This window comes from Lactuca sativa, chromosome 5, assembly GCF_002870075.4.
Source record: "Lactuca sativa cultivar Salinas chromosome 5, Lsat_Salinas_v11, whole genome shotgun sequence".
NCBI lineage: Eukaryota > Viridiplantae > Streptophyta > Magnoliopsida > Asterales > Asteraceae > Lactuca > Lactuca sativa.
In genome coordinates, this window is record NC_056627.2 from 154,863,859 (window position 1) to 154,875,960 (window position 12,102).

General features: G+C 36.3%; 1 protein-coding gene and 1 long non-coding RNA gene across 3 annotated transcripts; both read left to right on the forward strand.

Annotated features, from left to right (window-relative positions):
* The first annotated feature begins 6,680 nt into the window (after window positions 1-6,680).
* Window positions 6,681-7,825, forward strand: LOC111879187 (uncharacterized). 2 transcript variants are annotated; one of them, XR_008224006.1, is made up of 4 exons: window positions 6,689-6,826; window positions 6,901-7,166; window positions 7,638-7,733; window positions 7,814-7,825. It is a non-coding gene; the product is annotated as an uncharacterized LOC111879187 (long non-coding RNA). The 2 variants fall into 2 exon arrangements; XR_008224005.1 differs by having other exon boundaries at window positions 6,681-7,166.
* Window positions 7,826-8,290: 465 nt separating this feature from the next.
* Window positions 8,291-8,853, forward strand: LOC128126238 (protein translocase subunit SECA2, chloroplastic-like). The gene is made up of 2 exons (XM_052763999.1): window positions 8,291-8,608; window positions 8,703-8,853. The coding sequence occupies exons 1-2, from the start codon at window positions 8,327-8,329 to the stop codon at window positions 8,760-8,762; spliced, it is 342 nt and encodes a 113-aa protein (XP_052619959.1). The 5' UTR covers window positions 8,291-8,326; the 3' UTR covers window positions 8,763-8,853.
* The last annotated feature ends 3,249 nt before the right edge of the window (window positions 8,854-12,102 follow it).

Here is a 12,102-nt window from a genome sequence, read left to right on the forward strand (position 1 = left end):
TGAGTTGATAGTACATTGATTGCACGAAAATGCATTTGGTAACTCGGTGCTATAAAACGTGTCTTTGTGTATGATTCAACAAGTAGTAGAACAAGCCATATGAGTCGAAGTTTATCCATTCCTTTTATCTTCGGGATAAAAGCGATATCTGTGGGCCCCTCGATGATTTGATGATGACAAATGGAAGTGCTCGGCCGGGCCAGGACTGATTTGAATTGTTCAATTAGTCAGTCGTCATAAATCGAAAATCGGGAAACAACAAATGGACAGAGAGAATGATTATAATCCATGTCTCAGTCCATATGATATCTAGAATGGAGGAATATATGATCCCTTATCTAATGGACAAGTCATTGACAAAGGTCAGAGTTCATCTACAAGGTCAGAGTTCGACAGAAGCTTTTGAGAGCTACGATTGCCAGTTGGTTCCTGAAGTCATACGCAATAATAGTTTTAGACTTATCCAAGTGGGAGACTGTTGGATTAATGTCTAAGTCCATAACTATAATTGGTAAGACTTGACCCGACCCGGCATGGTCCATTTGGGTTGCATACCATCATGCACTTGGATAGACTATAATGAGAGAAATAAGACACTTATGGTTATTAATATATTATAAGTTCTAGTATATTAATAATAAGAATAATAAGATTATTTAATTAGTATTGATCAAGAATTAATCTAGGATTAATTAAGTGATCAAAAGAAGACTAATTAAATATATGGGTTGATTGTGTAAATCATCCATACTTGTATAGTGGGCTAATGCTCCATGGATAATCAAGTTGGGCTAAAACCCATAGGATGGTCCATGGATGCTCCATGGTGTATTTGTACCCATGGATCATGGAAAGGAAAGGCCATGTCAATTAGGGTTTACATGGTGTAACCCTAACTATATAAGCATCTTATTCTTGACCAAAATCGGCCACTAGTGTGTGGGGTAAAAGGGCTAGCCGATTTCATGAGTTGTAGAATTCTCTCAAGTTATTCTAAGTGTTTTGGTGATTGTGATTCCATTAGAGGCTTCCACACTATTGGGGTTAGGCACTCAAGCTTCATGAAGACTTTCTACATCAAAGTGGTATGTATTCTATCTTGTTACATTCATTGTTTTTGTATGCTAAATTAGGATAATACCTTGGATGTTCTTATTTGCATGTATAATAGAGAAAACATAGATCCAAGGTATTTAGGGTTGCATGTACACTTAGGAGTGTTAGAATGCTCAAAACCCAACATGTACAACCCTAATGTACATACTAAGCCATCATAGCTTACATGTACGGATCTTTAGTTCTCTTATGAATGTTGTGACTTGTGCGAACGAGTGAGTTATTATAATTACTTTTAATATCCCCCATTTTAATATTATGTTAAACATAAATTAAAAATTTTAAAGTAATTTTTATTTCGAAGACGTACCGTTGTCCGTTGGTGGCTCCGGAGCAGCTTCTATTATGGTGATCATCATCATTTGTCCATCCGCGCCTGAGTTCTTCGTTATCGGGCAGTCCCTCTTGTGGTGCTCAGTCTCGCCATAGCCATAGTAGGCCTGGTTTAATTCTACTCCTAGGACTTGAGAGATCGATTGTGTCGGCGCCCTGCAGAATCGAACAGTGTGCCCCTTCCTGTGACAATTCATACACTGTATTTCTCGACATACTCTGGTGTGGTGGTAGTTACACTTACCACACTTTGGGAGAGTTCTAGCATATCGACTGACAGATGCTGGAGTGGCAGGTGTTGTTGCGGCGTGTACAGTAACCGCTTGTTGCTCCTGTGGGGTTTCTTACATGGTTCGTTCTTTCCTCTTGTTCCCCAGCTTTCGTTTATAGTCCTCTCCCTTTGATGGCTCGAGAATGGGGACCACTATGCCATGGCGGACTCCATGATCAATGAGTCATTGGGTCAGGCGTTTGGTGTAACATCCCCATTTTCACGGCCAGAAAAGACCGATTTTGTTTATGCTTTATAAAAATCAGAGTATTTCTTTTAATAAAAATGTTGCAGAATTTGTTCCCAGTAAAAGATGATAAAAACGTTGTCAAAGCATTTCCGAAGAAATGTATTTTTATTCATTTAAAAACATTTGGGATGTCATCGTCAATATAGAAACATAAGCATAAACAGAACTTACTTTCATTTACACTAGTGATCTATTTCTCTTTATTCTCTCAGTGTATAGTAGTTTCGTATCAACACCTGTGATATAAATAAACTGAGTGGGTCAGGTTGGGAAACCTGGTGAGTACATAGGGTTTTCAACCCACACTAATATAATTATTATGTTTAAACATTTAAACAATCAACCCAATTACCCATCCCCGTTATCTTCTTTATTCTACCCTAAGAATTCAGCTATTCCTCGTTTATTTATTCCTAAGGGTTATCCTAACGAATAGGCACAAAATCCATCGTTGCCAAGGTTTACTCAACAGGCACTAAATCCATAGTTACCAAGGTTTATCTCGTTTACTGACAGTATCGTTTCCGAGACTCCTCTCGCAATACATGTCAATGGGTTTTATCTCGTTTATCGACAATATCATTTCCGAGAATCCACTCGCAATACATGTCGATGGGTTTTTAGAGTTCACCTGGTGAATACACAGTTCAAAACACCAACAAGTTGCAAGCCTGCTACTGTCCAGTGGACTGTCTAGAATAGTCTGTGGTTGTCATCCATACTCTGCTGGATGACGAGGCCAACACTTGGGTAAAAGGCTTCTCTCATGGTTCACCTCTCACCCTTACCTCATGGTCTATATCACCTCTTCATCATTTTATTTTTGTCACATAGAAACTAATTCGTCTACCCATGTTTTACCCAACACATTTTGTAGATATAAAATATGTATATAGTTTAAATAATTTAAAACATGTATAAAAATCTTTCACCCAGCACAGACAACAAGTATTCAGACAATAGACACACATAGAACATAGTTTATATAAAATACTTCATATCTATGTGTAAGATGAAAGTAACTATGCACTCACCTGATACGGTGGTGACTCGGTACTCAGACAGCACTTCGTTACTCTCAACACAATTTTCCTCAGACACAACCTAGTATCATTACCACTAGAGTTTAGTCTAATATTCACCAAGATTAACTAATAGTCTGGCTATTATTACTATTATATAAGCGTTAAACAATACTTATATAACCCATAATAATAGCCCAAGTACTTATTATAAGGTCCTAATAACATTACTATATTGAAACATAAGTTATACTAAAGATAGGGTAGGCATAGCTTACTTACAATGGGTTTTCTCGAAAACTGGGCTTCGCTGGAGCAGCGTTCCTGAGCCGAAAGGCTCTTTTCTCAAGGCTTCAGGAGCCTCGGGTCTACCTTCGGGTGCTAGGGGGTTTACCTAGACTTTAGGGGCCTTAAGGGAGGCTAGAGAGAGAGTTTAGAGAGAGAAAGTTGAAGGGGAGAGGTGTGGGAAATAAGAGAACCCAACACCTCTATTTATAGGGTGAAATCCTGATGGACTCGCCGAGTCGGTTCATGAACTCGCCGAGTCGGTGCCACGTGTCATCAGCTGATGGCTTTTCTTGGGGAGAAAGCCTTGGCCCATATTCAGCCACGTCACCCCTTTTGCAGTAGCACCCCGCCGACTTCTAAACCCCGTAACTTTCGCATACGAGCTCCATTTTCGACGTTCTTTTTTTTCCACGTGTAGGTAAAAACAAGGTCTACAACTTCCGTTTAGACTCCGTCGGCAAATTCTCGACCGATCTTCAGTTTAACAGTAGGAGGAGATTAGACTGTTAAATGACCATGAAGAATTTGTAACTCCTTCATACGGACTCCGTTTTCGTTTATCTTTTTACCGTTGAGTTCATATTAATGAGATCTTCAACTCTCATTAAGGTTGTGTAAGCCAAAAACCGCTCAAACTACAATTTGAGTTTCGGGTCGTGCACTACTTTGCCAAATCTTAGAAAAAATCATAACTTCCTCATATCACTACTAGAAAATAGACCTTTAATGATGCGCAATTTATGACACGCGGTGATTTATGATACGCAAAAGCACGTGACCTAAAAATAATGTCAGCTCTCTAGAAATTTTAAGGATTTAGAACGCGCAATTTTGCGTGCCCTAGAATTAAGTGTTAGAAAAAAAACACGGAGGGCACTAATTATAAAACATGCGTCATCTAAACATGTCGCTTTATATTTTTTAATGAAACGCACTCTTTAGTAATAAGCGGGAAAAAGAAAAACCCAAAAATTAGAAAAGCCCGCTTTCACTTCCCTCTTTACCTTAGCCCGCTTTCACTTCCCTCTTTACCCTAATCGGCGATACTTCTTTCCCCTTCCCACATCGACCGCTAACTACTTCCCCAATCATTGACATCGATCAAGGCTCACTTACTTCTACCCACTGGAACCACCATATCTTCCACTCGATGTTGAAATTTTCAGAAAAAGCCCTAATTCAGTATTATAGTCTCAAGTCTCAATATTAGGAATTCAAATCATGATTCTCGTTTGTTTTTGATTCCCCATAGATAAATAGAAAAACACACAGACGAAGAACCATAACTTTGCTCCATTAGCTTCCCGATTGTCATCACCTTTGAAACTTTTGTGTCAGAGATCCAGGTAATCAATTTATTGTTCGTTTCTTCACATACTTTTTTTTCTAGTTTTGAAGGATTTGGTGGTTCCTATGTAAAAATTGGGACCGTATCCTACAAAAAAATTGAACATGTTTGAATAGAAAGCGAATCTGAATCGCTTATTACTGCTTCTAAATTTGACTTCATGGATGTTTTCAAAACGAAATCATGGATGTTTTCAAAATGAAATCAATCTATCTCATGAATTCGTCGATTTCTATTTGGAGGATAGATTTCATTAATTTTCCCCCTTTTGATTCTCTGTTGCAAACCATAATTCAATTTAACAATCGGGAATCTCCGTTGTCGATCTTAAGAATTTTGAGCAGCAATTGGGAATCTCGTTAATTTTCCCCCTAACACGAAGACTTCTCTTCCCGTTCAGAGTTCTACATCTTCTTTGTGGAGTCGCTTACAAGAATCCATCTCCAAAAACTCATTTGACACTCCTCTCTATAGGGTATAACAATCATCGCTATCAATTTCGTTCAATTTTACTAAGTATCTTATTCAATTTGAGTAATTTTGCAGTTTAATATCCCAAATCTTCATGTTGGCACTCTGGATTCGCTTTTAACCCTAAACAATGACTTACTCAAGGTTAATATTATAATATTTTGTGAAAGCTTTATCCTTTACTTGAAATTGTATTCAGTTTGGAGCAACTTCAATTAAATAAGAATAACATAGAGTGTATTTGGTACCCCTCAGCTACAGATGAACCTGATATGCCTTTCCAAAATTTGCATTGCCTACTTATTGGTAGTTAATTGTATTTTTTTGGGATTATATTATATTACTTGAACAATTCCAAGTTATTGAAAATTTATGGTGTGTGTCCAGGAGGTAATAAAATCCAGGAGACATCTTCCATTGATGCCCTAAACTCTTATCCTGGCTTAATGGTAGGTAAGCTTATTTATCTTTATTTTTGCTCACAAATCTGATAACTATGGTTGCAGAAAGCAGTCAAACAATAACATTAACACTTAGGTAACAGGAATAATAACATTAACAAAAACAAAAACAGTGAAGGTAGAGTAACAATAGCAATAACAATAAACATAAATTATTACTGTATAATCATATGTAGCAGTCTCTGTATCCTGTAAGAACTCTGGTTTATTTATTTATTTTTCCTTATTTTTTTGCAGTCATCTGGCCCATGTTGTTTAACCATTCAACTGATGGATGTTGGGAATGCAAAGACTGATGTGGTTGCGGTTTCTGTGGATCATAATTTTTCAACTTATCTTCACAATGGTTTTCTTTCTGTTGTGCCTGGAAAAAAGGATTCTGGTATTATGTTGCAGAGGTAATAACTAATAAATATTAATACTTCTTATGACATTGAGTAAATAAGTATCTATTTATGTTCATATTTAATTTGTTTCCTAATTACATGCAGAAATAAATGCCAATTCTCAGGTATTGAGGAATCTTCTGCTATATCAGCTGTCATGGAAGGCATACATGTGGTGAATGGTTTGGAGTATAAGATGTATTGCAGCTCATCAAAGGTAATTATTATCGTATGTGATTTATTTTGCATATGATTAAACTGCACAAGTGCACCACTCTATGGAGGAAGTGACGACCTGCTTTCTGATGCCCCTTCATTTGACCTACCAGTTACATCATATGTGAGTTTCTTTACAATTCTTGCCTTTTTCTCTTTTCCTTTCTGCTAGATATTAAGTGAATGTATATATTGCTAAAACACTACATCAAATCCTTTGCTTCAGTTTGATGGATTTTAGAAGAATTCTATCCAAATGGTAAAACCAGCAAAGGGAACAACAACTTTGGCTTTTATTTTTAAGGAAGGTGTGATGGTTGCTGCAGATTCCCGAGCTAGCATGGGAGGCTATATATGTATGCATTTCTCCTTCTAAATTATAATATATCTTTACTTGATTAATAATTAATTATGAATCGAAAGCAACATGATTTGAAAGCATTAAATAGTCTTCAAAAACACTCGTTTAATTTTATTTTTTTATTTTTTTATTTATTATTTTTTTTTTTTGCAGTATCTCAATCTGTGAAAAAAAATCATTGAAATTAATCTGTATATGTTGGGCACAATGGCTGGAGGAGCTGCAGATTGTTAAAAATGGGAGTTTTATCGCCAAGATGTCCAGTACATTGTTAAAAATGGGAAAGCTCTTATAATAAACGAGGTATTAAAAACATCGTATTTTTATTTTAGGAGAAAAAACTAGTTATATTGCTGTAAATTAATGTTCATTTGAAGTTGACGGGGAGAGTGGAAGAAAAAAGACGATGGTCAGAGGGGATTCACCTGCCTGTGGAGGCAAAAGAAGGGTTACCAATCTAGGTATATATTGCGATTGCCTGCCACATCATCATTCTTTTTGACAACTCTTGTTTAAAGCTATTACCTTGTATTCCTCTTGGGCTTTGCAGGCTGATTCAGTTGTAGTGGCACAAATCACATACCAATCAATGTTTAAGCTTTATCCAAAGCTTTCAGGGATGACAGGAACTGCAAAAACTGAAGTAAGTATTCACTTTCTATATGGGCTAAAAATATAACAAGTAACAATAACTACTTGTTTTCATCTATTTGTGTGTTATAGCATCTTGCTTTCATTGCTTTCTACCATACTAGCATACTCTTTAAAAAAGATATCTTTCATAAGGCACTGTACTTTGAAAACTATACCACTTATGGTTATAGCTGTATACTTTCATTTTTTTTTTTCTTTTTAGGATGTTGTACTTTAAAAATTCTATCAAATTATAGCCGTGAAAAGTGCTGTTCATTTTGAAAGACATTGCTATTATTGTTTAGATTTTTCAAATCCATTGTTGTAATATGAAAAGGATGAAAGTAGGATTCTATTGTAAACAGATATATGAAAGTACGTTGTTATTTATTTCATTTATCCTCGAATTACATATTGTTCTCGAGCTGAATCAACTACAGGATATCTTTCTCGACTTATGATGCATTGTTAATATTTACAGGAAAAGGAGTTCTTGAAAATGTTCCAGATGCCTGTTATTGAAGTTCCCACAAATATGGCAAATATTCGTCATGATTTACCTATCCAAGCTTTTGCAGTAAGAAATTATTATTTTGTTCAATAACCATTCTACCCTTTTATCATCTTTAACAGTGCTTCTAATTGTTTTGCAAATAGAATGCTCGTGGATGGGAATATGTTCGTGCAGAAGTTGAAAGCATGTTCAGAGTTGGTCGTCCTGTTTTAGTGGGGACCACTAGGTACTACTACTTTAATGAAATTCATTCTTCACTTGTGATTTTGTGGTATTCATTCTGCATCTTTATGCATGCAACCAAGTGTGAAGATATTTTCTTATCTTTATTTATTTATTTATTGGTGCAGTGTCGAGAACTCAGAATATCTGTCTGCTTTGCTGAGGGCTAGCAAGATTCCCCACAATGTCCTCAATGCACGACCAAAGGTTTGTTGTCTACTTTTTGTAGGATTTATCAATGAAAATAGATAGGATTTTGGGTTAACCATGTATGTAACATGGCGACTTGATTATTGTTTTCAGTACAATGTCTTGATACGAAAAAAAACTGAGAGTAGGATGCTGGTAATTAGAAATAGGTAGCTATTCTTTCATTTGGCCCTAACGTTAATGTGAATGGTATATGGTTTTGGGTAAATAACGCAGCTAAATACATGGGCAAAAGTGAGAACAAGAGTTGGACATATGAGAAGGCAAAATCTATAATTTCAGAGTCAATTGAAATGAGCCAGTCAGTGGGTTTAGATGAACTGCAAAGGCTTGTGGAAGAACAGGCAGAGATGTACCCTCTTGGTCCTTGCATTTCAATTGCCTATTTATCGGTTCTAAAGGACTGTGAGATTCATTGCTTTCATGAAGGATTGGAAGTCAAACGACTTGGTGGTCTCCATGTCATTGGGACATCTTTGCATGAGTCCCGAAGAATTGATAATCAGGTAACTTTGCATCAGTATTGTGTTTTAAGGTTTTACATAAATTTAGCATATACTTTCAGACTCACTTTTTTAATTTATTTCTTGCTTTACAAAGCTTCGTGGCAGAGCAGGAAGGCAAGGAGATCCTGGATCAACACGCTTCATGGTCAGGTAAGTTCTGTTAAATGATTTTTATAAAGTTTAAAGTCAATCCTTTCATCTGGACAAAATTCTTCATGTTAAATTACGTAATAGTCCTTGGAGTAGTTGACATGAACAGTTTTTTTTTGTTAGAATAATTCCATATATATGTGCAAGCAAGCACATGCCTTGTGAAAAAGGGAAATCTATTCTAGTCATTCTCTTTAACAAGGCAACCTTAAAGTTGATTTTTTAAACCTGATGTTTAAAACTACATTGAGTGTGAGATAGAAGTTTATGCAGAGAAGGAAAAAGATAGAAGTTTTTGAGGATGTTGCTGATGAAAAAGATAGAAGTTCTTTAGGATGCTGCTAATGAAGTTTATGCAGAGAAGGAAAAAGATAGAAGTTGTTGGCACATAGTAAGCTAGATAATGCAATTGTATATAAATCAGTTCATTTTTTTATAACATTTACTCACTATTGGAATAATTATTTGTATTTGACATATTAGTGAAATGAATTATCTTTGTTATTTATGGTATTTTATTTATTATTATGAGATTTCTAATGTATTATTTAATATGAAAAATTAGTAAATCTATAAATAATATTTTTTTTAAACATTTAAAATTATGATACGCAAAAATGTGTGTCATCTTTATTTATGACATGGCGTTTCTTGACAGGGGCTTCCTTGATACGCATTGCGTGTCATAAACACGCGCGTCGTAAGGTTACGACACGCAAATGCGTGTCGTCTTCCTTTATGACAGGACCTTCCTTGATACGCATTGCGTGTCATAACCGCGCGTCGTAAATGCGCGTCGTCTCTCTTTATGACAGGGCCTTCCTTGACACGCATTTGCGCGTCGTCTGAGCGTTTTACGACGCGCAATGAGCGTCGTAAAAGGCCTTTTTTCTAGTAGTGTATGAAGTCAGATTTGGGCGTTCTTTTTTTGTATGTTCTCAGTTTAATGTATATTACAAATCTTGTTTAGATCACTAAGGCTAAAAAGTCCTCTATCTTAAATTCACTATTTACGTCTCCCAGTGTCGTGCCGGTTTTGCCGAAAAACTTCGACGCGCCATAACTTCTTCGTTATAACTCGGATTTCAGTGTTCTTTATATGTACTGAACCCTTGAGACATATTCTAAAACTTGGTTAAGATTATTTATTTTAAATAATCTTTTGTTGAAAAGTCGTTTTCGACCCCTATTATCTCTAAATTGACTAGCCCGGATCTGTGGGCGTTACATTTGCCGTTATCGAAGTTAGTTGGGTTAGAAGACAGTACATCCCCCCTGAATCGGGGAAGTCAAGCCCCAAATGTACTTTTATATCTTCTTACTCTTCGGGGCAACCATCCCGGGCATATCGTTGCCAGGTCGCTAAACCTGTCAGTGTAGGCTACTATGTCTGAGCCGACCATGGTATGCTCCCATAGTTCTTGCTCCAGATTTTGAATTTCACTCCTAGGGTAATATTTTTCCAACATCATCTCTTTCAGGTTCTCCCAACCCATCGAGTTAGCCACTGATAGGGTCAGTGACTTAACATGGCTATTCCACCATGTTAGGGCTCTGTCGGAGAAGGTGCAGGTAGCAAACTTCACTTTGCTCCCTTTTGGGCACAAACGAATTTCGAAAACCAAATTTGTTTTCTCGAACCGTCGCATTAAAGCAATGACTCCCCCATTTCCCATTAAAGGTTTTGGGTTTGTAGTTCATGAAGTCCTTATAAGAATACTCACGTGGATGTCCGTGGGTAACTCCGGGGTTAGATAGGTGGGTACCGCTACCAGATCCAATGGTACTACTTGCGCGGATCTAAGATATGGCAGCCGTTGTTGCAGGGTTACCGCTACTTGGAAAGCAGCAGGGTCGTATTGTGGTGGTGGATTCTCTGTTGTGCTATTGACTACACGCCTTACAGGTCTATCGCGCGACATGTTTTGCTAAAAAGAATACAAATATGAGATGGAAATAACTCTATAGCAGTGATTATAAGTCGAAAGCTGATAGACTAAGTTATCCTAGTTCTGAGTGTATCTGGTTCTGACTTTCATAGGGTTCTGAAAAACAATTCATAATGGGAGTCTATATAAAATAAACTTTATGAATTAGAAGTGGCTATCCTCAAATGAATTTCTGTGAATTGAATATCTGTTACTGGCTGTATGAAAAAGAAATAGTTCTAAAACATAGTGTGAGTAGTGTATTCACTAGCTCACAAAGTCATTTAAGGTTATTATTTATTAGTGTGGCGCATAGGATGTTTTTGGTTGATCCCTTCTTGGAAAAACTCTTCATGAACCCATACTTGTTCCTCCACGACTCCTCTGCTGACTGCTATGATGGAGTGGTTACATCTATCTGGGTTTGTCGTGCGAGAATGGAAGTGTCTAAAGAATCTATGAGATTAATTGAAACATTATGGGGTGATCCTTACCGGGTCCTCCAATAATTACGCAGTGTACACAAGTTGTATATAATTTAAGATTAAATAGACCTTCAAATAAGTGATCCTACTCTAAAACCACAACCAAATTAAAAAAGGAACGGGAAGTAGAGCATAGATCACCAATTCTAAGTCTATAAAATCTCAGTTATATAAAACTTTGGGAGTATACACTCCGGAATTATAGACCTACCAGAAAGGTCTTCAAATTATCACATAAGTTATTTATAGTGCCAAAAATACTCCTACAATATTTTATTGTAATGAACTTGGTAAGTTTTAAACTTGTTGTTATCTTATAGTATCATAAAATACTCCTATAGTATTTTAACTTTTATGTTCTGGTCTAGAAATCCTTTGTGTAAAGAGTAAGGTAAGTTTTAAGTCCGTTGTAACACCACATCACTCCCAAACACATGTTGGTCATATCTCAAATAAATATATTTGATCAGGCTATATTGATCCCATATATGATTACATGACTGTCCAGGTTTGACCGTAGTGTCCAACTTTTAAATACTTTTGTTTTGTTCTTCTTATGATACTTGTTCCAATATTTATTTATATATGCAGGTATGTATACTTTTATAAAATATTGTTATATTTTTAAAATATACTTTTAGTCAGAGCAATTCAGCCCCATTTCATTTATAGTTGTATATCTTTTATAGGTTGATATACTTAGTTCACTATAAACAATGCTCTGATACCAATCTGTCACACCCCCAAACCGGAACGGCAGAAACGTTTGGGGGCGGAGGATGTCATATGTAGTATCACAACACATGCATCATAGTAATTGAAGTAACAAACAACCATTGCATTAATATTAAAGTGTTTACACTATATGATTCAAAAAAGATTGACTCCAAAAGTAAATAACAAACCAAGACATGAAGCTAATATACTCCAT

What these genes read in the sequence shown, in the direction of transcription:
- LOC128126238 (XM_052763999.1), top strand. Translation starts at nt 8,327, where the DNA reads ATGGGCAAAAGTGAGAACAAGAGTTGGACATATGAGAAGGCAAAATCT. An exon ending in CCCGAAGAATTGATAATCAG is followed by an intron (nt 8,609 to 8,702) that starts GTAACTTTGCAT and finishes TGCTTTACAAAG; the next exon opens with CTTCGTGGCAGAGCAGGAAG.